This window comes from Leptosomus discolor, chromosome 1 (genome assembly GCF_034619465.1).
Source record: "Leptosomus discolor isolate bLepDis1 chromosome 1, bLepDis1.hap2, whole genome shotgun sequence".
In the NCBI taxonomy this organism is placed as follows: Eukaryota; Metazoa; Chordata; class Aves; order Leptosomiformes; family Leptosomidae; genus Leptosomus; species Leptosomus discolor.
Window position 1 is genome coordinate 206,944,823 of NC_141391.1, and position 27,668 is coordinate 206,972,490.

General features: G+C 39.6%; 1 protein-coding gene across 1 annotated transcript; it reads right to left on the reverse strand.

Annotated features, from left to right (window-relative positions):
• On the reverse strand, positions 1 to 27,668 carry GNAT3 (G protein subunit alpha transducin 3). Its single transcript, XM_009947761.2, has 8 exons — positions 27,551 to 27,668; positions 20,886 to 20,928; positions 13,796 to 13,937; positions 10,235 to 10,392; positions 6,175 to 6,303; positions 1,890 to 2,019; positions 1,529 to 1,682; positions 1 to 191 (listed from the first exon to the last, which is right to left on the reverse strand). The coding sequence occupies exons 1-8, from the start codon at positions 27,666 to 27,668 to the stop codon at positions 1 to 3; spliced, it is 1,065 nt and encodes a 354-aa protein (XP_009946063.1).

Below are 27,668 nucleotides of genomic sequence, written 5' to 3' on the forward strand. Positions count from 1 at the left end.
CTAGAAAAGCCCACAGTCTTTCAGATTTTCTTTGATGATTATGTCTGTGACTGCATCAAATACAAACTTGACATTCTGGGTGTCCGTGGCACATGTCAAGTGACAATATATCTCTTTATCTTCTTTCCTGGCATTCAAGTCGAGGAATTGTTTCTTAATGTAATTTCCAGCATCTTCAAATGTATTTAGTCCTAGTGGAGAGAACAGTAAAAGAAAGAGAAGACACATTTCAACCGATACTTCCTCACAGCTGCTAAAAAAAAAGACTTATTTTTTTCTTTGTTTCTTTTCTTCTTTTCTAAAGGGAATTAACTTCATGCATTAGATATGAAAATTTTATATCTGAACTGCCCACCTAAATTTAAATTTCAATGCCCAACCAGAAGTCCTCATTTCTGAAGTGAAATGCGCCTGAGTAAGTCAGTGTGAAACAGTTAAGGACCTTAGAGAGGGAGAGAGAGCAGAAAGTGAGAGAAACAGAAGAAAAAAGAGAGGCGCATAAATTCAAAGGGAATCAGGTAGATAGCAGACAAAATTGGCGGGAAGTACAAAAATGAAGAGATGAAGAAATGAAGAAGGAAAAAGAGAAAAGTTCAGATGCTTATATATTCAGTCATAATTTCTTCGTACAACTTTCTGCCTTTCAGTCATACCCCTTGAGAGCAACGGCGGGTGTGAACACTGGTACCGTGGACTTGCTGTGGGTCTGGAGCAGGATGAGACTCCCCGAGGGAGGCTGCTGCTGGCCCTTGCTGGCTCCTGTCCTGTCTGAAGCCTCAGGCAGTGTGAAGTGGCGTAGCTCCACTGGGTCTAGCATGTAATGTTTGATTAGCCCAGCGAAGCGCTGAGCAATTTTGGGTTGCTGTGTTGGTGTGTCCTGAGAAAGGGAGTGAAGGAGCTGGTTTTCCAGAAGGGCACAGAACTTGTCTTCTAATAATAATATTGCTTTAGGTATGCTTCATTCTGGATGCTCCCTATCCCAAATACATTAGGCTAATATGAAAATACAGACAGATTTTTCTCTGTCACTTTCTGACATAGCCTCATATATTCTCTTGCATCTGCTGGGAGAACTGCTGCTGTTTTTCATTTCCAGTAGACGTTACGTGACAAAGAAAAAGGGGCAGCCTTCCTTTGTGGAATGGATTTTCAAAATAGGGGCAAAAACTTGGATTCAGTTGTAGTGTGCGGGAGTGATAAGCCACTGACTTGTACTGAAATATTGGCTGGGTTCATCACATCGCACTTCGGCCATGTGAATCTGAGTTCTCTCGGCTTCCTCTACCGCCAGTGGAGAGAAATAAGCGTCTCCAGAGAGCGATGACCCTACCCTAGGGTAAGCACCATGAGCAGGTGAGATGAATTGGATTCTGGCCATGTCTGTCCCATACCATTCTTTTGAGAGAAAAGCTAGATGCTTAGTGTTTAAATGGTTATATTCAAGTGACCCGAGACAAAATCTCAGTCTTTAACACACGGCCTACACTAATCATCTGAATGTATTTTCTTCTGAAAACCCCAGACTTACCATTATACTCAGGAAAGCAGATATTCAGATGAACTTTTGTTATTTTCTCTTGAAAGATGTCTTTTTTGTTTAGAAACAGCACGATGGAAGTGGCTGCAAAGCACTTGTGGTTGCAGATGCTGTTGAACAGCTGAAGGCTTTCATGCATTCTGTTCTGTTGGGATGCAAAAGGTAAACATGAGAGACTGACAAATCTCATCCCCATATGTCATTTTTACTGTAATGTTCTTTACTGGCAAGAGCCAATACAGCATAAGAGCCTTTAAATGGTTATCAGGGAAAAGGAGTAGTTCTGATATGCCATCAGAGAGTACACTAAAACTTAGCGGCAAAAAGGGTTGTTTGTCTCTTTCTGACTCACCACTTCTTTGTCTTCCACCAGAACCATGTCATAAGCACTGAGTGCAGCACAGAATATGATGCAAGTAACTCCCTCAAAGCAGTGAATCCACTTTTTTCTCTCTGATCGCTGTCCACCCACATCAAACATCCTTTGCAGAAAAAATAACATACATACAACATAAAGCACTAGCTAATAAGGATGTAGTCACACTGTTAATGCACAGAGTGCAACCGGAGATGAATTACAGTCAAATATCCAGCTTCTCCAAATATTGGTCTGTTTCTATCCCAACAGGTCAAGGAGTACTACGTATTATTTACAGCTTTGTAGCGGGCATAAAATGAAATGTAAAAGCTTAAATACCTGCATATAGGCAATAAATTTAGTACTTACAGATGGCAGTCCATGTTGAGGAAGTGGGGCTCTGCATAAGAGCTCAGCGCGGGACTAAGCCCTGCAGGCAAGGGTTTATTCAGAACAGAGTTCATACGTGAAACATTGATGAAAGACCCTTAAATTCATGGTCATTTGTTACTTCATAATTTTGCTTGTAGTGAACTGACACATTGATCAATAAGGCTTATGACTGGAAGCTGGTCACAAGTTGTCCCACTGGTTATGTTTAATTGGCTGGTGTGGATCTATGTTTAGCCATCTATTCGTTGCCCTGGCGCGATCACTTCGCTGGCGGTACAACCGGCAGCATGTGTTTGTGTGGGGCGGGTCTCTGCCCCGTCAGTCTCGTGAGGTGTTGTTTAAGCAGCGATTCATGGGGAGCAGGAATCCCTTCATTCGTAGAGAGGAAAATGTGGGGCTCTCCTCCTCTGCATCAATTTCCTTCAATCTTTGCCAGAAATTACTGCCTTTGGGTAGAGTCGTATGAACTTTTTAAGGACTCTTTATATGGGATCCAAAGCCAGCTGAGCACACCTAGGTGGGACCTAGTTAGGGCCCAACTGAGATGGAGCTGACATTTTGCTTAGCACTAGCTTTCGAAATTCCTGCTTATATTTGCAATTCTTTAGTGATAAGGGATAGGGCTTTCTTGTCACTCTTTTTCTGACATAAAAGGTGACAAACTTGAACATTAGTGCATTAGAAAGGAGAGAAAAACATGTAAAAAATCAAGTTTATCCTACCCTTAAACTTTTTCTATTTCCTTGTGTGCTTGATGACTTTTCCCTGTGCTGCCTGTTGTTGAACTTAAAACTGTAAAAGCTAATCTCCTGTTGCATTATCCCTTCCTTCAAGAAAATGCATTAGGTCTTACTCTTTGCATGTGTCTCCTGCAGTATCTGAAAATTAAACACAGCTCAACTTTTATAGCAATGAAAATACTCAATTCAGTGTGAAAAAAAAGTGTCAGTAATAAACAGAGTAAGAATAATTTGTTACTGAAACACCCTTTTTTTTGCAGGATATTTATTGATCCCCTGATTTCTTCACCATCAGCAGTGCAGCTGATGGAAACAAAGCTTATTGTTTATCATTTTTCATGCTGCTTAGAAGAAATGAAGCCCTTTCCAATGCTCATGATGAACTGTTTCTGCAGTAATTAGAGATTTTTTTTTTCCCCCTAGTACATTTGATCTCTTTGTCTGATCGTTGGATGTCTATAAATGTGAATTATTAGGAAATCAAGAAGCTGTTATGGAGCAAGGTTTTGATAACAGTAATGGCATTCTTCCAAGCATATCTTCACTGAGTTCACTATGTGTCCTGAAGAGTGAGGTCAGTATGAATAAAGCATCTTGACTTTTGGCTGTGAGAGTGCCCGAAAGTCACCTGCCATTACGTGTCTTCCTTGATTTGTGGTATGTAACTCTGAAATCAGGGTTATGGGGGAACAAAAGGCTTCAAAATATAGTCTTCAGTAAAGTTTCAGAAGCACACATAATCATATGAATCTCTGTTCACTTCCTGCAAGGTTTTAGCATATGGCCCTGTGGATATTCATGAGAAGTCAGATAAAATAGGACAAGATCAAGGCCAGAGGCAATGCTTATGGCCAGTTTTTGTTGTACTGGACTCAGTTTGCTTAGCTCTTCTCATGTCAGCCCGGAACTTAACATATGCACATGTAAAATTGAAATCCTTCTGTGAGTGGTAGAAAATGTATTTCTGAGATGATCTTTTTCTTTTACCAAGACAGTCAACGTTAGTCTTGAAAGCTCTATATTTTCTCAGCACTACTCTTGGAAAACTTAGGTACAGAGATGGGACTAGCTGTATATTCCTTTGTCCTAATGGTATATGTAGTGAGACCTGAAGACTAAAATCAAGCTTGCCTGATTTCAGTCAAACTCTTCCTAGCCCATCAATGGAAACGACAGCAGGAGAGGACCTATGAAGATCAGACCTTCTTTTAAAAATATTTAAGTACCTTCTGAGCTCTGAAAATCAAAGTCAACATTGGTGAATTAAACTGAAAAGAATAAGAAAGATAAATTACACTAAACCAGCAAAGTAACCACTAAGAACATAGCAAATAACAAGAGATGTTGTCTGTGTAACTGCATTCAGTTCCCTGGAGCAGTACTGGGATTTAGACTTTTACTGCACAGATACAAAATGTTTTCTGCCACATTCAGTTCAGAAGAGGGACAAGTGTTCAGTGAATGAGGCATCTGTTCATGTTTTCTTTTTATCCATATATGGCTTGTGACCCCAAGCGTCGTTTAAGTACATCACCAAAACTTGCTCTGAATGTGGAAGTGTTCCTCTCTTTATAGATGTTTCTATGGTACTTATCAAACTAAGTGCAGAGTCATCAGGATTCCCCAGCTGCTTTGCATTGCTCCGGCAATGCAAAGTAGCAGTAACTGGCTGGTTAAGATGGATTTATAGCTGCTCTGCACCCCCAAAGCAGCTCAAACCCCTCAGACTGTTTTGTAGTGATTTTATCTCGTGTTACTCAAGTGCCTAAAACCACCAACGAGTTTTACTCACGTAACACTGCTGTGATGCACAGCAGAGAGGCTAAACACAGTGGGGTTTTTTTGTGTTTGTGGTGGCTTTAGGAGCCTTCCTCTTGTTTACAGACACTCAGGTTACTTAATTCTCAGTTGTGCTGCATTTCAGTTGGACCTAGACACTAATTCTGGTATTCTAATATCAGGACCTGTAGCATTCCCGTCAAAGAGGGTTTGCACTCTGATGATTTCTTTTTCCATCCTGATTTTATTTGTTACTTAGAGTATGACTGTAACTGAAGGTACTTAGATTTCCAGTGTACAAAGCTCTCTGGAAATATGTTAGTCAGAGAAAATGAAGATATCTATGACATTGCACCGTAGCGTTTGTGGGTAAAAGTGCTGAATTTTCATGAGTGATCAGTGTATTAATAGGTGATAATAATTTATTTGTAGGACATCTACTTCAGAATCTGATTTTGTATAAGTAATCTCCGTTGTGTCAAAGCATCTGTGTGGTAGCATAGGTGGTTTGGGGGATGTTTAATTGCTGTATGAGGAGAAAAACAGAACAATGAAAATGTAAGAGTTTTAGTCCTGGTGCTTTATGTATCCGTCTGTCTCTACAGACACTTTCTTGTCTAAAGTACATTCCTCAATATGCACCCTAGCCTTTAAATTAAGAATTAAGTGGAATTCAGTCCATAAAGAAAAGCATTATAGAACGCTGAAACTATCATAATTCATCCAAATATATTTTCATGTGGAATTAGATGTTTTTAATTGGTTCACCAAGTATGACAAAATCTTGGGTATCTGAAAGTGTCAGTTATTTTCAGCCAAATCTCTCAGAGCCATTATTTTCAAGATTTTTTCTGAACATTTTGCTTTTCATCTTAAATGAGCATGAAGGCATTCTTGCTAATATTGAAATTTCCAGTGGGACATAAATGATTGTTTTTTGCCAACTGTAGTGCATTCCAGTGTTAAGAGCAGTTATTTCTGTTCTCAGAAGAAGAGTGGAAGGTTGGGAGTGCATGCAAATTAATAGTCATCAAATGTTTTGCATGCTGTTAGGGACATTTAGGTAGACAAATTTCATAAATGTCACAAACAATTATTCAAATGGCAGGATACAAATAATGCTTTTTAGTCACTTACATATGTAAAAATAACCTTTTAGAACCTGATATTCTGACATCTCTTAATAACCATCCATTATATGCTTAAAGTTGGAGTACTGGCAATAAATGTCTTGCTTTTTTGGCTGTTTCAAAATATTAAATAAGAGTGGATTCAAGGATATCACAATGGGATTACCAATATTATAATAGGTCTTTGAAAGGAAATACTTAAGAAAGATAAACCTACAGAAAATACGGTTTTCATACCTGAAGTTCAAATCTTTGAAAGAAAACTGAGTCTCTATAATCCCAGTTGTTTTCACTCGGGAGTGCAAAACATCTTGCTCACTAGGCACGTAGTCCAGCATTGCTAACCTGTCCAAATCGTTGAGGTAACTAAAGACAGTAAAAAGAAATGGTGACTGATGAATTCAAAAAGGGAAATGAACATTACATAATCACTTCATATTGATCCGCTTTTAAATATTTTATGTAAATTGCATGTTTAAATACAGTACTATTGGGTTTTATGCAACCTAGAGCCACAGTCTAAAGCCTTTCTTTTTTTTTTTTTCCTCTTCTCTGTAGAATTGTAATTTAGTTGTATATAATAAACAACTTTCTGAGAATTTCAGTTCAGGAAAATCTTTGTTTGCCTCAGGGATGCTAAAAACCCACCTCGTCAAGAAAGGGGTTTTGTCCGTTTGCTTTCAGGGGAAGAACCACAAGCATCTTTCAGAAGCAGATTGGCTAGAAGTTATTGCAGCCTATCAATCAGACCTGTTGTGACAGTGTTTTCCTTCCTAAGTGAAAGGCAGGGCATAATATTTTGGAGGAATTCACATTTAGGGGCTGTTTTCCCTGCAGACCTATCACTTTACAAGAGCAAGGTACATGATAATTAAAAAAAAATATATATTTTATAATCAAAACCAGAAGCTTCAATGAAGCTGAGGAGCCCCTACGTTCATACTGTCACAACACCTTGGAAAAGAGTGGATTATCTAGTTTTATGCCTGGCATACAGAGATAAAACCTGCATGCGACAAGAATCCAAACCAGATCTTTGAAGCCTGTTCTTGTGCTACCACCAACCTTTCTCCTGTCTCTTCCAGGGGCACGCAGCTTTTTGGAAACAGCTGGACAGAGCCTGTGAACCCTACTGGCTGGTCTAGGAATCTGTGTAAAGAGGTTATGAATTGACGAAAAGAAAAGAAGAGGTGATGTCTAGGTAGCTTCCTACCTTTTAACTACTAATATTCAAGTAAAGAACAAAGCCAAAAGCAAGAAGCCACATACAATAGTTGACATTTTCAAGCTTTCTGTGTCCCAGTTGGCACCTTTCCATTTGTATCCTCTTGCCTCTGACACAGAAAACACTGTCTCTCTTATGTCTATTGGGCTTCATGCCTTTTTTTTTTCTTCTCTAAGACAAAGTGTGCCCATCATGAAGTTCTACTGTTCAGTTTAACTAGACAACTACCAAAACAAACCTAGCAGCTCGTCTTCCTTGTCTGCAATATTTAATACATCTGTAAGTAAAAAAATAAAATAAAATAAATAAAATAAATTTTAAAAAATCTAGAATCTTCCATGTGGAGGTTTGTAAGTAATGCCTGGAAATGGGATTTTCTTATTTTAAGTTAAATAGACTGAATCCACTCAACAAGGAATGCTGAAGTTAATCTGAGTAATTCAATGTTTGCCCAATATTTGAGTCCAGAAAACAATCTACTTTTAAAAAAAAATGCAATATAGCTCTTGTTGTCTGAGTAGGGCCTGAGGCAAACTCATCTCAACCTTGTGGAAGGCAGAAGCAAAAGTTATTTTGCAATTTATATAGCATAAAATAAACAGCTGTGTATAAAATTCATTATAAAAATCTGATAGTTCTTAGTCGCAAATACCTAAATTCAACTCAATACATCCAATTGCAGTTGCACAAAAAATTAGACCAAGTCAATTATCTAGTTAATGGAGCAAGAGAGGCATCTTGAGATTCTTCCCGGGGCTGTAGGCAGCTCCAAGGGGACACTCTGCAGGACGGCTTTGCACTGGCAAAATAGGGAATGCAAACTAGTAGGGTAGTCTAAATGCCTGGTGGTTCCTTGGCTTGAATTAAGTGACATGAACCCTACGCTGAGAGGTAAATGACTAAGCAAGCAGGAAGTACCATGTACTACTGGTAGCTACACAATGACATTTAAGGTCACTATTTATAGTCCTGATTTTACCCCTTCCTTACCGATCACTCCATCTTAAACCAGGATTAATTCCAGGTGGGTCTAAGGAAGAAATTCCAACCTAATTTGACATACAGGGGATTTTCTATTATTCAGAAAATCTCATTTTCTTTTTCAATTAAAACACACAAAGGAAAGGCAGTGATCAGACTTCATTAGAATGAATTAATGAAAAGACTCAGAGGAGATAACCTCAGAAAGCCAGAGTTTACACAGTGTAAGTCAATACTCTCTGTAGGAGCTGATTCACAGGAGCTGAGAAACAGGGCTTTGCTTTTAAAGGAAATTGAAATGTAGCACTAGATGGTTGATTGACTCTAGCTGGCTTCAAACTGATCATTAGAAGCCCAGCAGCGAGGGCAAAAATTAAGTTGATTTTAATGGTCCAGAGCCAAAGGCTAGATTTTCAGAAGCATCAGGTACCGAAAGAGCAAGACAGAGGATTAGTGGGATTTTCGGAAGTGTTCAAGCAGATGAAAAACATATCACTGCTGGTTTTAATGTCACTCTAGTAATAAATAACGATTATTGGCTCCTTTACAGTCTGTGCTAGCTCCTTTAAATACTGAAACCTATTGCAGGTTAAAACATGACACAGACCATAACACCAAGAAGGAATTATTTTAGACTACCCTATCTTCTTTTTAGGCAATAACACCTAATCTGCCAGGCATCATGTACACAGTAGAACGCTAGCTGGTAAACAGGTAATAATTTTGTTTTTTTCTGCATGAATTTTTCTTTTTTGTTTGGGTTTTTTGTTTGCTTTTTTTTTTTTTCAATTTCAAGAAGTGTTTTTCCTTTTAATTATGATGACTGACTTGTTATGGGCTTTTAGTGCTGGAAACTGCAGTGTGGCCTGTCAGAAAGGTTCTGTTAGGAAACAAAAGATTCCTTTGTACTATTCCCATAGAAATACAAGGCTGCCATAAAATACTGCCAAATGAGGCACAAATCAACACAGGCAATATTTTCTTTTTTTAGGTATCTTGCAGAAAGGCCTGAATTCTTGTTTTGAAGAGCTAAAGAGACAAATAATTTTTAATATTTTCATGGTATATCCTTTCTGCTACCTACAATTAGTGAGTTATTATTGCCTTCAGTTTGCCGGGCTCCTGGCCCAGCCTCTGGTCATGCCTTTCCCTACTGAGCAGAAGGGGCACCCAGCACCTTCTGAGTTTTCACCCTGCAGGTGCCCTCAGCCTGTAGGAGGAGCTGCAGGAGCAGAGAAACCTCCAACTGCAGACCTTGGAAGATGGACCTCAGCTGGAACAACCCTCTGCCCCAGGTCTAAAGTCAGAATTATGCACTCTAGGAAAAATCTGACCCAGGTGACACCTCCCTTCTCCGTCTTGTGGGAGCTTAGGGAGAAAACAGCAGAGCAGGACTGCTGTAGCCTGCAAGAGCAGCTGTAGAAGCAATGAAACCAGGGAGTCATGAAAAGTCTAAGCTTACTGACTGCATCTAAGCTAGGAGATATACTCTAACTGAATGGTGACCCTTCATGGAGTCGCAGCTGAGCAGCCCTAGTCTGCTGCTTGTCTGCCTGCCACCTCCCAGCCACAGAAAGGGAACTGGGAGCGTCAGGTTGGAGAGAGGCTGCAGCAGCACTGGCCAGGACCAGCTGGATGCTGAGACAGAGACAGTATTGGCCCAGGGAACACTCATCCATGCAGCCAGATTAGTTTAGAGGAAACTTTTTATAGTTTTCTCCAGACTTACTTTTAGCAGCTTGAAATGTATAACAGTCAAAGTACAACTCTAGGTAAAACTTAAGCTGCTTCAATGCACCTTTCCCCTCATTTTTTCGATCTTAGGATTGCCTGGAGAGACATCAGACTTTTTTTTTATGGTTTAAACAAACTCACAGAAAGAAGTTGTTCCTTGTTTTCATTTGTTTCCTTCAGTTAAACCTTTCTAATATATTATAAATATTGCCAAAAAACTTCATTCCTTTTAGGTTAATGAGCAATAACTTTCATAGGCTATTCTGAACGTGAGAAAGAGTTCTTGTCGCAAGCCTTCCTACGCGGTCGGTTGCGGTAATAGCCAGCTGTTCAGCACCTGCAGCTGGCATCACCTACTAGGCTGCCGAGTCATTGAGCTGGTACTCTGCTGCCCTTGCAAAGCAGGCCTGGGTCCCGCCGTCGCTCCACAGTTGTTTGATGAGTTCTGCCAAGTCAGAAGACATGTTGCCATCCTTCAGTGTTGTTGCCATGGCACACAGCTTCCTTTCATCTTCCTAAAGAGAAATTCCAGTAAATATTGTGCAAGCGCACTGTGCCCGTCCGCCTGCTTGAAGACATGCTTGGTTTACAATGAGTTGCAGGGTCAAAAAGTGCTCATTTTCACCAATTCTTCCAGGTAGCTGTACTCACCTGTGCATGTAAGCATCCTTTTTCAAGCTCACTTCCTTTAGTTAGTGCCAAGGTTAGACTTAAATCATGATACACAGTATTCCTGTTTTTATTGTTTTGTTTATGCAAGGGCTCAGATTCATTTTACTGTAGGTGTTCACAAAAGGAACAGGAAGGCTTTTATTATAAGAGAGAGTAGTGGGGTGTCAAAAACTAAATTAAAAAGAATATTTAAATCTTAAACATATTATAACTACATCAAAGCAGAAACATATAGCTAAACATATTTTTGAATGTACTTAGAACCAAAAAAATTCTAGCTTTAGGCCACAGTGAGAAATGTGGCAAAGTGAACATAACTAGTGAATGCGTTTCCTGTATGTTTTTTCATTTGGGGAAGAAGAAACCTTCTAACTGAATAAAATCCTAAATATTTAAAATATATTAATCTGTAATGTCTTCCTTTTGTGGTCAATTAAAAAAGACTTCAAGTAATCTATTACACTTAAAGTATTTCTTTTCAGTGGTTACAGCTTAAGAATGTACTGTAAATAAAAAGCATGATTAAAATAGGGTCATTTGGTATACTGTTACAGCAGTGGATAATTATAGAATATAATTCCTTCCTAGCCGTATAAGTAGACAACAGAAGTGACTTGCAGTCAATAGCTGCAAAAGTAGAAATGGATCCTGACAAACACTGTTTTGGCAGGGAGCATGTTTTATTCAAAAATAGAAAACTTCTTCACAATAGTTTGTAACAATTCTATTTTAGAAATGTATCTTTATGTTTCAATAGAAATTGGAGTTTGTGGAAACTTTGTAAAAGAGACAGATTAAGAATAAAACACTGCAGGTTTTCTAAAATATTGGAGAAGTTGAGTTGGCATGGAGAAAAACGGAAAAAAGGGGGAAATGACCACGAGGAAATTGCCTTCATTTGAAAGAGGAAAGAGGACAGCTGTATAATTGCCCTTCTACATTAAACAGCACTGTCTCCATTTACAGCCCCATCCTCTTGCTCAGTGCTGGGATGAGCAGAACTGAGTCATGCTTTCTTGTGTGTGCCCCTCATTTGTCTCCAGGACTGCTCTTCAGGGCGCACACTTGTTGGAATGTTCTCTCCTTCAAGATAATGCATGTAATTTAATGATTATAGCTATCTTACAATGTTGGATTTGTTGAGTGCATGGCCTACAATGAGAAGCCTTGAGGTCAGAGCCTCCAGTACAGTAAATGTTCATTGGTTATTATGCAAAAGGTGGCAACTGTAGATTTCGATGCTTACATAAAAAAGGAAGATACCAGCAGACTGAGTTTATCCTAACCTGGACTTATGTGATGTTTTGTTTCTCTCTGGCATTTAGACAGACTTCAGATGATTTTAAAAATCGATTGCAATGGCTCTTTAGGTAGGAAAAAAGTACCTCTTTCCCCAGCACAGGTGTTGCTCAAAATTGCATGCTGAGGCACTTTCAGGACCACTAAGAAGTATTTGCAGGCAGTCCTGGAACATGGATGAACCCATTGCTTTCAGGCCCAAGGTAAGCCCCATCTTTGGGCTAGATGATTTTAAGCAGCTAAATCTCAACCAGGACACAGGAAGAACAAAGTCCAGGTGAAATCAAAGCTTATATCAAAACAACTCAAGCTTATAAATGGCTTATGATTTTACAGAAAATGTAGGCTAAGTTTGTTTTTGGAATAATGGGCAATGTTTAGTAGTGATTCAAATAAATATGACCAAAATTTCTGTTTCCTTTAAAACTCACAACCAGGTTGCTCTTATGTAATTCTCAGGGAAAATAATGCAGGCATTACAAATATTTTATACAGGTGTATTCAACTGTATTCCTAGAGGAATTCCTATCCTGCCAATGACAGTAAGATTTGGCTTAGTGGGCTATAAATTACAAACTTACAAAAGCTGTATTTTCTGCATTTGGTTATATGTAATATAAGAAATAGGGCTATTTAACAAAAAATTTCAATACCTAATTCCCCAGGCTGTGAAATCCCTTGAAAATAATGTCTGTGAAACTGGCATAGATGATGAGTAAACACGTATAAACCTCTCAGAAAGTTTGGCAGGGCTGAGAAAAGAATCTGAAGTACCGGGACACAGGCAGAATGTGTCTCAATTACAGGGGGCAAAGAGAGTCTGGACCACATAGTGGATATTAGAGGCTGAGCCAGGACCTGTGGCTAAGTGCTGCAAGGTTCAGCTGTGTTAGGCCATTTAGACTGGTAGATGGGCCCTTATGCAGTCCATGTGTCTATCACAGTTGAGGAGACAGGCCAAGTTACAGCACCTTCACATGGGCCTGTTTTCTGCTGCTGCTTTTGGGCACCATTATGTTTGTTTGAATGACTTGCATTCATGGACACTTAAAAGAATACAGGAAGAAAACATTTAGTTTCTATTTTGTCAAATGACTGTATGAGCTTTAGTAACCTCTGAAGCATTTGTTTATCATTTTTTAGTTCGAAGTACCACATGTCATTGTAATGAAATGTAGACTTCTGGTAAAAGAAAAGCTCTTTCAGATAAGCAGGTGTAATTGCCTCTAAGATAAACCTCTAGGGAATTGACAGAATTTGTCGGAACTGGATATTCTGACAGGCCTTTGAGAAATTCTCAGCAAGACCTGAATTACGGGCAATAGACTAAGTCATTGCACTGAGAAGAAAAGTATGTGTTTTTCCTTTACTTCTGTCCCTGAAAATTCAGTTGGTTACTAGGAGATAGCAGGTCTTCTTACCACATTTTTCCTCTGTGTGCTTGTGAATAGGATTGCTAACCCTGTCAGGAAGGTCAGACTCCACTTTTCTGCTGTGCTGATGTGCCAGCGCTACATACGTACAATGGGTGGGTCTCTGCTCCCGGAGTAATGCCAAACTGAAATATTCCCAGCGTGTCTAGATGAACCTTCCTTACATGGCTGAGCTCCAAGTTTTGTTCATGAAAGGGAAACATTTATAAAATTTCCCAATAGCAATAAATAAGTGACTAAGCAGCTAAGAAAAATGTGGTGTTTTTTAATTTCTTTCTTATGTCTTTGCAAGTTGAACATTTCTTTAGTAACAAACAAAATGGCAGTTTATGCAAAGGTTAGACCTCAGGCATCAGTCTTGAGAAAATAAAAACAAGTAAGGACATCTTGTCACATGTAACACAAGCAGTACTTTTTCTCTAAAGCAAATAGTGAACTCTCTTTCTTGTCTCTACTATTATATTAAAAAATTGTATTCTAATGCCTGTTTCAAGAGAAAGGGGGTCATACTCACAATTCTAGCTGGGTTTTCGTAACTGATGCCTAACTTAGTCATTGCTTTCATGATAGACAGGATAGACTGCACTGCGTTACTATAAATGACAGGTCTGAATTCCATGCGTTCCTGGTAAGTGAAACCATCTTTATGGATGATCCTGGGGCAAAAAATAGAAAACAAAAAGTTTATGGGATGCATTAAGAAAAAGAAAGTAATGAAAAGTTGGATCAGATGCTTTTGTGGTCAGCGTGAGAAAGAACTGAATCCACCTGGCCCTTGGAAAAGCATTTATCAGTGGTCAATCTGCTTATTCTGCTGGAACAGGTAAACAGCAGTTTCTGCACCTATGTGAGGTTAAATTTAGGAGGTCAGGTTTTGACTTCCCAGTCTGAGTGACAAGATATTGCTTTCTTGCCTTGTGAATCAATGTAAGATAACGTATGAATCCAGAACAAGATCCAGGCTCATTCCTGTGTATACAGGGAAAGATGCATAGCTGTACTTAAATCCCAAATCTTTTATTATTGGAATCTACAATATTGTTTAATCATTCTCATTTTTATCCAGAATTTTACCTAGAGTAGAAAAATTGAGAAAAAGTAGTTCTACAATGTAAGGTACTTCCTCAAGAAAACAAAAATATCTTTAACATTTCTTTATATATCAGTTACAATTTCTAGTTATTGAAAGATATTACTGTTATTATCTACAGGCTTCGGGAACATACATATTTTTCCAGATGATTTGGCCTGTGTTCCAGAGGACAAAGAACCTTAGCAGACAAATTCAATTAATCTAATTCTGGCAACAGGATTATAATTTCATAATCCTCCTTGAATGGAGAGTGGCAGTTAAAATTCTCTGAGATCAGTGTGCAGATTATATCATATCTCAGAGACATCTTTTTCCATGAGTTGTGAAAAAGGATGAAAACTTCACCGATTTTGGTGTAGCGTACTGTCAATGAACAGACACCAAACTGCTTTGTCTGCTGCTGGAACCGAAGCTCTGTTCTTCCTCGCCACAGTTGTGCAAAGACGAAGGCCAAGTTATTAAATAATTTTTTTTTTTTTCCTTGTCTCTTGCCAGAGTTAGAGTCTGGACAGGGCTATACAAGTAGAAAGTGGCAATGTGCAAGGATCTGACAGGTTAGCCCAGAATAAGTATAGATGTGTGTCTTGGGGAGGCTTTCCCTTCAAGGGGAGAAGTCAGCCCTGTCAGAAAATAATTCTCTCACACACACACATGCACGAAACCCCGATCACAACTGAATATGTCTTAACATCTCTCTGACATAGTGTAATGGGTCTGCCTGAGATGCAGCTCTCACTGTGCTGTGCAGTGGTAGGTAGATAACACACCAGTGTTTTGACTACTGCTGAGCAGGGCTCACACAGCACCAAGGTTGTTTCCCCAACATTTCCCCAGTAGGCAGAGGGTGGGTAAAAACTTGGGAGGGGATATAGCCAGGACAGCTGACGCAGACTGACCAAAGGGATGTTCCATACCACATGACGTCTGCTCAGCAATATAAGCTGGGGAAAACAGGAAGAAGGGGGGGACACATTCGTTTCGCGTTTGTTGTCCAGAGCAACCGCTACACCTACTGGAGCCCCGCTTCCCAGGAAATGGCTGGACATCGCTTGCTGATGGGAAGTAGAGAATAAGCTCTTTTGTTTTGCTTTTGCTTCTGCACGCGGCTTTTGCTTCATAAAACTGTCTTTATCTGACCCACGTGCCTGTTGTTATATTCTCTCTTCCCTGTCCAACTGATGGGGTGAGAGTGATAGAATGGCTTTGGTGGGTACCTGGCATCTGGCCAGGACCAAACCACCACAGTCATTTTGGCGCCCAATGTGGGGCACAAAGATTATAAGATAAGGATAATATCTGGGACAGGTGACGGGCAGAAGTAAGAGCTATCCAACTAGCCCTGGAGATTGCGGAGAGAGAAAAGTGGCCAGTACTCTGTACTGATTCCTGGATGGTGGCTAATGCCCTATGGAGTTGGTTACAGCAGTGGAAGAAGACTAATTGGCAGCACAGAGGTAAATCCATCTGGGCCGCTGCACTATGGCAGGATATTACTGCATGGGTAGAAAACATGACTCTAAAGGTACGTCATGTAGATGCTCACATGCCCAAAAGGGATGTCAGAAAATTAAAAAGTTGTATTCTTGCGTCTGTAGGAATAGCATATGTAGGAAAAAAGGGTCCTCTAAATGTGTCCCCAGTCACTTCTAGACCAGGCAGATCTATAAACTCTGTTTTGAAGCTTTGTTTTTTTGAAATGCTGTTTTCAGCACAAGTTCAAGCAAATCTGAAAGATTCAAAGGAATCCTACTGAACTTGGGAGAAAGAAAAAAGGGAGCTGCGTTATGCGATGTGGTATACTAGTGAACCTTTTTTTTTGCCATCCTCTGGAATATCCATGTAGCCCTGTGTCAACACAGTGGTTTTTATGACATTATAAGAATTGTTCAAAGGGGAGGCTTATTCACTTGGTGGAGTGTAATGTAGCTCCATGATAGTGCAGTGGATAATCTGGATTGCTGCTTGGGGATGGCCAAAGCAATGTCCTGTCTGTGAAGCACTATAGAGCCCAGAGCTCCCTGCTGGTGTAGATGGCCTCATTTACTGGGTCAGATCACTAACAACAAATAATTTCAGCTGCCATCAATGTTGAACCTTGCACTGGTACTTAGGCATATTCTTCTCGCTCTTACCCTTATTACCTGTGAAAGCAGCAGCTTCTCTATAAGTAATGGAATGAAATATATAGAAACTCAAACCCCATGAAGTACATGAACTTAGTTTAACTACTTCATGTGTCTCACAGTGGTGGCCATAACAGGATTTCTGGGGAAGATGGATGTTTTCTCTGTGACTGAAAAAATCTGGGATGAGAGAGAAGGAAGGGCCCTAACATAGTCCACAGATGGCTATTTTATTTTTTCATGCTTTCCCTTTGAAGGACAAAGGAAGAAAGAAAATATAAGATTCTGAAATAAAACTAGATTCTGTAATTACTACAGAAAGAAAACTTGGTTTTGCTTGAGGCTTTTCATAGAATCATAGAATCATAGAATCTTAAAACAGTTTCGGTTAGAAGAGTCTTTCAAGATCATCAAATCCAACTTTGTCCTAGCTCTATCCACACCACCAAACCACGTCCCTAAGTACGAGATACACCTGTCTCTTAAACACCTCCAGGGATGGTGACTCCACCACCTCCCTGGGCAGGCTGTTCCAATGACTAACAACCCTTTCAGTAAAGAAACTCTTCCTAATACCCAGCCTGAACCTCCCCTGTTGCAGCTTAAGGCCATTTCCCCTTGTTCTATCACTAGTTACAAGGGAGAACAGACCGACCCCCACCTCGCTACAGCCTCCTTTCAGGTTGTTGTAGAGAGCAATAAGGTCTCCCCTCAGCTTTCCCTTCTCCAGGCTATACAGCCCCAGATCCCTCAGGTGTTCCTCATACGAGACATGCTCCAAATCCTTTACTAGCTTGGTAGCCCGCCTCTGTACCCTCTCCAGCAATGTCCTTCTTGTAGAGAGAGGCTCAAAACTGGACACAGTGCTCAATGTGTGGCCTCACTAGTGCCGAGTACAGGGGCACGGTCACCTCCCTACTCCTGCTGGCCACACTATTTCTGATACAGGCCAGGATGCCATTGGCCTTCTTGGCTGCCTAAGCACACTGCTGGCTCATGTTCAGCCGCCTGTCAGTCAACACTCCCAGGTCCCTCTGCCGGGCAGCTTTCCAGCCACCCCTCCCCAAGTCTGTAGCGCTGCTGGGGGTTGTTGTGGCTGAAGTGCAGGACCCAGCACTTGGCCTTGTGGAAACTCATGGAATTGACCTTGGCCCAGCGATCCAGCCTGTCCAGATCCCTCTGTAGAGCTTCCCTACCCTCGAGCAAATTGACACTTCCACCCAGCTTGGTGTCGTCTGCAAACTTACTAAGGGTGCACTCCATCCCCTCGTCCAAATCTTTGATAAAGATGTTAAACAGGAGTGGCCCCAGTACTGAGCTCTGGGGGACACCACTCGTGACTGTCTGTCAACTGGATTTAACTCCATTGACCACAACTCTCTGGACTCGGCTGTCCAGCCAGTTTTTCACTCAGAGTATGCCCATCCGAGCCAAGAGCATGTTTTTTTGGTTTTGTTTCTGTTTCATTGTGAGTTGTTTTTTAAATAGTATGTCCTCTGGCAGAAGGTATGTTAGCCAGCCTGATAAATGAGTAGTGAATTTTGCTGCTTTTATTTAATATCTGCCATTCTTAAGGGCGAGCTCTAAAACAGACTGACAACTCGTATGGCCAGAAGGAGCATTTTGGCAAACAGAAAATTTTGTTCACTGGTCCTCCTTGAAGAAATAACCAACCTTTAAAAAAATACATGCAGGATGCTGAAGGCATGAGCTGTTAGGCTACCAGTCATAATATCTAAATCATATTTCTATTGGAGGAAAAAAGTGTCCTGTTTTCTTTTTCATGCAAGTAGGGCTTCTTACCAGATAGGTGGAGTTGATTCAATATCAACAGGCATGGTGAGTTACCAAATATTTGTTTCCTGCTTTTTATTTGCTGAAGTGTTTATAGTAGGTTTGTACTGCTGACTTAGAGCATAGCACAGAAATACTCAACTTGGTTTTAAAAAAGTTGGATCAGACACTGGAAATTATCTAGTCAGAAGCACAGAGCTCCAGAGAAGCTTATATGTTTTTCCTTTTTAGTTATCCCTCAAAACCATCCTAGCCTTTTTAGGGCCTTGCAGCATATCTATATTTTGAGCATCAGAAGATATTGTGCAAAGCTTAGTGGAAGGATTTAACCTTAATTGAAATCTTCAGTCTGGAAAGAATGAGGTTTATGAATTAGAAAATTATGTTAATGGGAGTAGAATTACCCTGATTTTGGTGGAAAATTGTTTTTTCAGCAAAATTACTTCTTTTGTAAGCAGCCATCAGTCTTCTCTAGAAAATGTTATGCTTCATTGAAAAAAATAATAACAGAAATTATTTTTTACGGAAAAATTCCCCCTTTTAAAAAAAAGTCCTTCGTTGTGACAGGAAGATGATATTTTATACAAAAATGATAGTTTTCATGAACAGTTTTCTTGTAAAATAGTTCATATTTGTGATCAGGTTGACAGCTCATAAATGCACATGGATTTAAAGTTAGCTCTCAGCTTTCCCATTTTCTGCCCCCCTCTTTGATGCTCTTAAGGGTTATCAGCCTTCTTAAAGTGCTTAATTCAGAGAACACCTTTAATTTGCCTCTACTTGGGGAAGCTTTCAGCACAATACATTTCAATGGTTTGCTGGGAGGTGAGGGTCTCCTGGTTAGAATTCAAAACAGAAATAAAATTATCCACCATTTAATTGGAACAAGAAAGTTAGCAAAGCGTTTGATGGATGGTTCCAAATCTGTCTTATTACAAAATGCACTGCTTAAATAGTAGAAAATTGCTTTTGTGACATAACATTTTTTACTTCATTCTTCAAAATGCATTCATAAAGATATGAAATAGTTAGAATGACTTAAATTCAGAATAATACCACTGATTTCATAAAAACAGTCGGATTTTCACACTGGAAGAAATTGGTCCTTACAAAGTGGGGTTATGTCTAAACAGTTAGAATGCCTGCATAATTTTTTTCTATATTTGGACAGGTCTAGGAAGCAGACCTGAATGCTGTCTATGAAAATAAGGCTAGATATAACAGGAATATTTTAGCAGATTATGCAGTAAAAGAGGATTTGGGCTGCCTGTGTAAGTATGATCTCTGGAATTCAGGTGGATTATCTATTTAAATCAGATACTTGATTAGTATTTTGGCTACCCGTAAAAGAATAATCTGAATGAATTTAGTTGTAGCCTGTTTTACTGTATGTGAAAATACTGTGATAGTAAATTGTAAATGGGGCCACACGTATACAAATTTGACCTTCCTCTGAATCCAGGGGAAATAAAGCTGCTGACTTCAATCTGTGTGGCACCATGTGCACTTTGAACAAACAACTAGAAGTATTTTTGCAGTAGGTTTATGGTGCAGTCACAAGATCTTCCTAACCAGATATTCAGTCCAAATTTGAACAGGGATTTCTGCATTTGAGATTGTACAGCCTGTATTTTCCCAGACTGATTATCGTGCAAAAGCTTTTTGGGGTGATACTTTCCTTGCTAAAAAGCAGTTCTCATGACTGTTCCTACCCGTGCTAGCTGGTGGGTAGGAGCTGCTTACTGTGTAGCTGGAGGCTATATAGATTCTCACCTGGTCTGTGGGAGACCTGAGAACAATCCTTCCGACCACTGGCAGGAGCTGGAATAAGACTGTGGCGGCCAAGAATGATCTACAGAGCCCAGTTTGGGGAAAAAAATACAACAAACAACTTTGCGCTGTTATACAATGTGAATACTTCAATATTTTCTCTTGCAGTCCAGTGAAATCAAGTGAAATTGATTGGGACCAAGTGAAAATTGAACAACGGGAGATGATTCTCATCATATGTAATTAAACTGTGGAATTACTTGCCTTAGAATATTGTGGATGTTATTAGTTGTGGATCTTATTAGTTTACGCTGGTTAAAAAAAGATTCAGGAGAAACATAGGCATGAATTGACTGAGGGCTATTAAACAGAGTGTTGCCATCTCTGGTTCAGGATGGTGCCTGATATCATGAGATACTATCAGGGTATCCAGCGCAAGTATTACTGTGTGTTTGCTTGTCTGGTCTGATGATCTTCTGAAAACATCCTTCATTAGCTACTGCAGGAGATGGCATACTAGGCTGGATGGATCTGCCATGGCTGGTTGTCATACGTTCACGTTCTCACTACAGTACTGTAACTCCTACGAAATCCAATGAAGAAGCTTACCCGGTCTTCAGTAAGGAGTTGGACCAGGGCATGACTTGATCAAACAGATTAGATTACCAGTCCAGCTGCATCTCTTAGTCATTATCTGTTTTTCTTTTGTGTGGTTGAAAGAGAACTTGATTTTAAATAAGCATAAATATTGTAATAGGACATTAGCTAGATAGCTTATGCTAGAAATACCAAATTCAACAACTGATGCGTATATTCATACTTACTTCATTTGCTTTACAATAGTGCTCTTTCCCGACTCTCCAGCACCTGCAGAAGGGAAATGTTAAGAAGATGTGATTGATACATGAATAAGTAGAAAGTATTGAAAATAACTTTCTGGAACACAGAATTTTCTATCTGTGATGAGACTTACAGATGTTTTAGATCTGCATTGTACTAACTATAACCCTTCCTAGTGTCCATTCGGACTTAAAAAAGAATGAAATCCTGGTAAAAGTATTAATTCTGAAATGGAAAGGGACATTTGAAAAGAAAGGAACATTCAGTCAATTAAGAGAAAAATATAGACTTTAATTAGCAAGGAAATAAAATATGGGTCATATTTTGATCTCATCTCTGGCAGATGGGCAGAAAAATATGAACGAAGTGCAGCCTCTGACAGTGTCTCATTTACTACATGATTTGTAGCTGCTCATTTAATGTGTATAATGACCTTTTGTAAGCCAAACCAGCCAGTTCTGTGCTCTTTAGCCAGCCTCTTTGAGCAACAGGAAAAACAGAGCATGTGGTCTAGCTCATGATACAGAAGCAGCGTATGAGCAAATGTCTTGACACTGGTGTTTTGTCAGTTCCTCTGCCCTGTGGTCTTCTGCTATGAAGAAATGTGGTTGGAAGTGGGAAACCTGCAGAGCAATACAACAGATCCAGCTTGGGAATGATTCTGCAGGAAAACCCCATAGCTGGCAGGGAGGTACAGGCATTTGCTTGCACAGCCGATCGCAGAAACAGGGCATAGGTTTGGTCAGATCATGTACAATTAATTTGCCCTTCTTATCTCATGGAAAGTGAGTAATCACAATGCAAACCTCCACTGGAAATCAGTGCGAGTGACTATCATTTGTCAGTAAGAGTGATAAGGCTTGGCAAGAACTGCCAAACAAGAGCTGGACTTTGAAAGCACCTGAAGAGAGGATTTAGCTTTGGCTGTGAATCTCATGGGACTTTTCTCTTTGCAGATTATTTACCTCACTGGATGGCGTCAAATACTTTTGACAAAAGAGGAAATCTGGGGAATAACTATTTTAACTGAGGGCTTCTCAGTGAATGGAACAAACTGATTACAGACTTTCCAAACAGATTTTGTAAAGCTAATAACATTTAAATGATAGGGATTCATTTACTCAAATGAATCACAACAGACAACAAACCATACGCAAAGCATTTCTAAAACCCACGATGTGAAGACAGAAAGTGCGAGAGAAAAACAAGCCTATGCAAAATGGGCTGATGCTGCCATCTGCCACAGTTTGGAAAAAATGCAAATTTGCTGTAGATCATTTAATATCCCTTCAATGCCCTTCTGAAGAACTTGGTAAAGCCTTGTCAGCAAGGTGGCATTTGCTACACTTTTTGTAAGGGAGAGAGCAGGCTGTGCTGAGAATTCATACATTCACCTCATGGAAAGATGCCAGGAAGCTTAATATAGAAATGAACCTCTCTTCCAGATCTGAAAGGCAAAGTTGAAATAGAGTGGGAGGCATAATCCATATATTTTGTGTGCGTTTTTCTACCTCTGCTCATCTTTAATTTATGATCCAGTAATGCCTTTATCTAAACAACAGATCACTCTCAGACTTTGGCTTCACTCTGGAGCATCGTGTTAGTCATAGCCGCATTTGCACCCCAGGAAATGGGTCAGAAACAATTTGCTTTGCACCTGCTTCCTTTCTTACTTCCCCCTCCTGTGCTGACTGGTCCTCTGCCAGGGCCCCAGGGAGGGGGAGCAGGGACAAGGATGTGTTTCCACCCGCTGCAGTAGCCTTCCGCTCACAGAAACAGGAGTGCAGGAGTGCATCATGATAGCCCTTACGTGACTGCATGGGGAGCTGAGGGCAGCTTCTCTTTAGGAGGCAGTGAAAAGGGCAATTATAATCGAGCCTAGATTTTCTGAATAACAGATGAGGGCTTAGGCCAAACTTAGTCCTCTCCTGAAGCTTGGAAAGTTTAACTGGCTTTTGAAAAACTCTCTGTTGCTGTGAAGATTTATGGCTCAGCCTGATAGGGACTAGTGATGGTATGCCATAGCCCATATTTTGCATTTCACATGTTTGAGATCTTCTAGCTTTTTCAAATTTACCTCTGATTTCTCTGTTTCTATTGGGATGCTGAGTTTCCTTGAGATGGATAGAAAGGCACAGAAAATAAAGGCATAGAAATCTCATTCAGTGCCTGAAACTCTGGCCCAGCTCCTGGGACCTGAAAGCTGTTCTGTAAGGTCGTTGGATGTTTGCTCCCACACTTCTTCCCAGATGTCACGTTCAGTGTGCCCCAGGACCTGCCTCAGGGCATGCCACATCCACCTTCAGTCAGGCGCTGTACATGCAGCACTCTGGCGCGCTGTAACCTGCCTCTCTTCTTGCTTTGGATTTTTCAAAGTGCACCCTGCCATGTGCTAAGCTCATTCTGTTTCTGGGTACACTGGGGCTGCAGAGGAGGCTCAAGGTCTGCTGTTCAGCGTGGCTGCAGACACAGAGCTGCAAAGGAGCCGTCCCCCAGCAGCCTGACATGCTTTGGGACTGCCCAACCTATTTGCTGCAGGCCACCAAGGCATATAGACAGAGCAGAAACAGAGAAAATACTGGAGGTGCCTTGAAAGCTTGTGAGAATGTCTCAAATTCAAAGGAGAACAGCACCCAGGACCTCAGCTTAACTTGATGTAACTGTTTTCCTAAGCAGAATTTGTTTGAATAGTTGTGGAAACTGGGGAGAGTACAATTCCCTTTCAAGACTACCATCTGCTGAGCCATTGAAGAATGTTCTTTTTATATATTAAGCTGCTTTTGTGTCTCAGATCAAGAGGTATTATCTCTTTACAGTAATTATTTATGTGGAAGTAAAGGTTTGGTTTAGGAAAGTTTCCAGAAGTAAAGGTAAGAAGATAAAAAAACCCACCCTACTACCTGGATATTTTGTTTGCAACCTGTCACAAAAGCCACTGACAATGACATAAAGCAGCAAAAAGAAAATCTTAAAATTAAAATCAGAAAAGGTTTCACACCTCTGCCTGAGCCTTGTCTGTCCATTCAGAGCTCCAGGAAACTTGGCTGGAAATTGTATCTTTCTGGTCCTCTTACCAAACTCAACAAACATTCTCCGTGAGAGAAAGAAATGAGAGAAAAAATCTAAGCTCTAATCCTCTTGAGGGAATAAAGTCCTTAAATGCTGCCCCATCACCAAAAAAAGAAAATCAATGTATTCCAATCAATGGGATTATGAGGTTGTTTTTGTGCTCAAAGTCTTTGCTTCCAGTGCAGGTGTTAATAACAGGATCTTAAGCCTGACTTCAGTACTACAGTAACTGATTCATTTAGCTGGTTTTAAATGTCTATACTATAAACTTCTACATTGAGATCACTTATCAGAGAACTCTTACAGTCAGTGGAGAAAAATATTTGCTACTAAAACTAAAATAAACAAATAAACAATCAGCTTCAGTTTTTGTCACCCTGAAGCAGATGTTAAATTAAATTGGGTGAGTTGCACCCTAGGAGTGAGTATTTCTTAGTAAAGTGAGATGAGGATGACCAGTTCAAATGAGGGTGAATTTTATCCTGCCACTGAAAACTGTAGACAGTGAGGCCATGGAGTAATACTTTGAAAATAAATAAGTTCAAAGTTTTAATGATTATTTAAACTGAAGTTAAGTTCTTATTTCTGTGAAACATCACTGTGAGCATCAGCTGTTTTGGTCACGTTTGGAATGTTTGCTGTACTTTGCACACTTTAAACTGCCAGCTGTCCTCCTACAAAGTGTATAAACTGCATGTGATGTGGTAGGTAAGATATGGCCCTGATACAAAGGAAATAAAACTTTCACCTTGGAGTTTGTTCCAGACTCATAAAACAAGCTGGTTTTTTTTTCAGAAATATAACTACAAAGAGGACAGATTTGTGGACAAGTTTGGGGGATTGCGTGGCCTTGACAGCATAGGAACACCTAACACAGAGGGATTAATCCTCCTGGCTCCTGGACAACTTGTGAAGAATGTCAGAAAGTGACATAATTTTCCCCCTGTGCAGTTTTTATGTGCACAGATTATGTGTTTGCCCAGGTCATGGAACTTAACATACGCAGATGTGGTGTTTTTGTATTCTGAGTGTAATATCTTTTTTTGCAAAAGGACCTGTTGGAGGACTCAGAGAGGCCAGACTATATATTAAATAATCCTCTCAGGAAATGGTCAAAATACATTTTTTCTTTTCATTTTAGGGGTAAGATCATAATGATCACACTGAAAAACTTATGATATACATATCCTTTTCTTTTTTCTGAGTATTTTCTGCCAGTCTGCCTACTGCAAAAGAAACAATGGTGACTTCTGGTCTGTGATACAGGGGCAACATATGGTCTGAATGAACAGAAACCTAGGACTAGGGTAGGACTAGGCTGGTTGGCTTGAATGGAGCTGTCCTTGGTTTATGAAGTGTAGAATTTGAATAATTTCTGAGGTCACCTCAGAGGTATGGAAAGATAATAGGTACAGGTCTGAACGTAGTAGATTTAATTCTCTCCTATCTGGCCATTTCACTGGTTGACTATGGAAGGGGCTATATAGTGCCCCTTACGCACATTGCTTCAGCAGTTGTGATTCCATGTGTTCAAGAGACACTTTCACTCTAGCTGTGCAATAGGCTCAAAATGCTCACGTTTTATTCACCTCTTGCTTTTTTAACAAGAAGACAGTTCAAGCTGTTAAGTCCATAATCTTTTTCTTTCTCTCTCCAACATGTTTTTACTAAGTCCTTGTGATCTGTTGTAACAGTTCCCCAGGAGAAAAAACCTTCCAAAATGCGACCCACTGACAAATTTGAGTCTTCATCATGTGTGACATGAATAAAGGAAGATATTGTAGAAATATATTCTATAAAGGAGGTTTCAGTGAAAGTATTTTGGATTCTGATGGTCATCTTGTCTCATGAAAGGAGTGCTTGTATAGTGATGAAACTGAAATATGTTCAAATTTGAAATGATAGTTTGCAATTAATCTCAAAGTATTTTACTAAAGGTATCTTGAGACTGATAATAATAGTGTCAGAAGAAGACTGATTATATACACTAGGAAACATTTAAAACTAAAGTACTTAATACTAAATACATACATATGTTCTGGGAGGGGTAATTTAGTTTGTGTCCTGGTGTAAGACAGCCTTCAATACTACTGTCAAGGCATGACAGCTTGAAGATCAAAATATATCGTCAAAATGCTTATCTTATAAATTCCTCTTTATCTTCTAAATTCGTCTTTATCCTATAAATTACTCTTAGAGGATTTCTTACATCTTCCTCAAGGATCAGTGTTGGATTATGTCAGAGACAGGATACTAGAGTAGATGGACCCTGGTTCTAACTTGATATGCCAGTTCCTTTTTGCAAGAATATATAAAAAGTATTGAAACTTTATGAAAATTTAAATGAAAATATTATTCCATTTTTTTGACCAATTCAAGCTTGCCTCAGTAGGGGCAATATTTTATATCAATGTGGCACAGAAAATCTTTGTATTCTCCACTGGACCGAAAAGCTTTGTAAGCCACAATCTGAATACTGACGAAACATAAATTGTATCAAACTGCTACTTTCCTATTATTATCTGAGAAAACTGCATGGTTGTGTTTTTCCCTTATTTCTTTTTAATAACAATATTTAGGTTCTCAACAGGTATAAGTAGACTTTCTGCATAAGATATAAAACAACAGAGTTAAGCTGATTTACTTTATCTAAGGGATTTAGCAAAGTCTGAATAAATGTCAGTTTAAAAGCATTTGTAAGCATTGTGCTTACAACGAAGGAAAAAATGGAAACATTTCAATGATCAAAGCCTGTTTTTCCATTCATGTGGAGAAACCAGTGTAAACTCCCCTAGCAGGCATTGTACTGTTAGAAGAAATATATTAAGATGGTGGAAGTGTTACTGTGCTCTTGGATATTTCTTGTAGGCTATGCAGTACCATGGAAAAAAAAAAGAGAGAAGAATAAAGCTGTATCATGAAAGAAATCATTTTTCTTTTGCTGTTACACCCACTGACTGTTAATAAATTGATCATTCTGTGGATTATAAGTAGTAGTCTCTGAGAATATTAATCTGTATACATTTCATTTCATTTAATTTCATTACTTTCCATTCCTCTCTCTGCAATATCATTTTTATACATCGAAAAAAGCCCTTCTAAGTGACTTTCTGCTTCTGTGAAAAATGAAGTGCAGCAGTTTGGAAAATAAACAATATCAATACACTGTAACACCTGTGGATTTCTGTGTAACCAGTTATCTCACTCAGTCGTCCTGCAAATGAATGCATACAGATACATGAAAAAAAAAAAAAAGGTCTGTGCTATGTTCTATGTAAGTAAGCATCACAACATTTATTCTAACAGTAGGTTCTCATTTCTCAAATCTTTTCAAAGTAAAGGATTTATAATATTTAAAATTGAATACATGCAGTGACACGGCCATTTCCAGCCTGTTCTCTGTGACTTGATTGGTTGCTTCTGGTGTCCATAACCAGAAAACACTTTGTGCATGTATTACAGGATTGTCTTCTTCAAATGAAACAGTGAGAGGTGGGAAATTCGCTGTACTTAAATGTTATTCCAAAGCAAAATAACCCCTCAGTGGTAAAGCCTTATAAGCAATTTTTATTCTATTTACCCAACAGTAGTAGTTTGACTGTCCTGGCTTCCCTCTCTGCATCTGCCTGGAGTTTCTTTTCCAGTTCTCTGGATCTCTTGGCTGACTCCTTGCTCTCAGAACTGGTGCCGCTGCCCAT

Coding starts and splice junctions, on each gene's coding strand:
- GNAT3 (XM_009947761.2), bottom strand. CDS start 27,668: ATGGGCAGCGGCACCAGTTCTGAGAGCAAGGAGTCAGCCAAGAGATCC. Junction 13,938..20,885: donor ACTATTGTAAAGCAAATGAA/GTAAGTATGAAT, acceptor TTTTTGCCCCAG/GATCATCCATAAAGATGGTT. Junction 10,393..13,795: donor ACGAAAACCCAGCTAGAATT/GTGAGTATGACC, acceptor ATTTCTCTTTAG/GAAGATGAAAGGAAGCTGTG.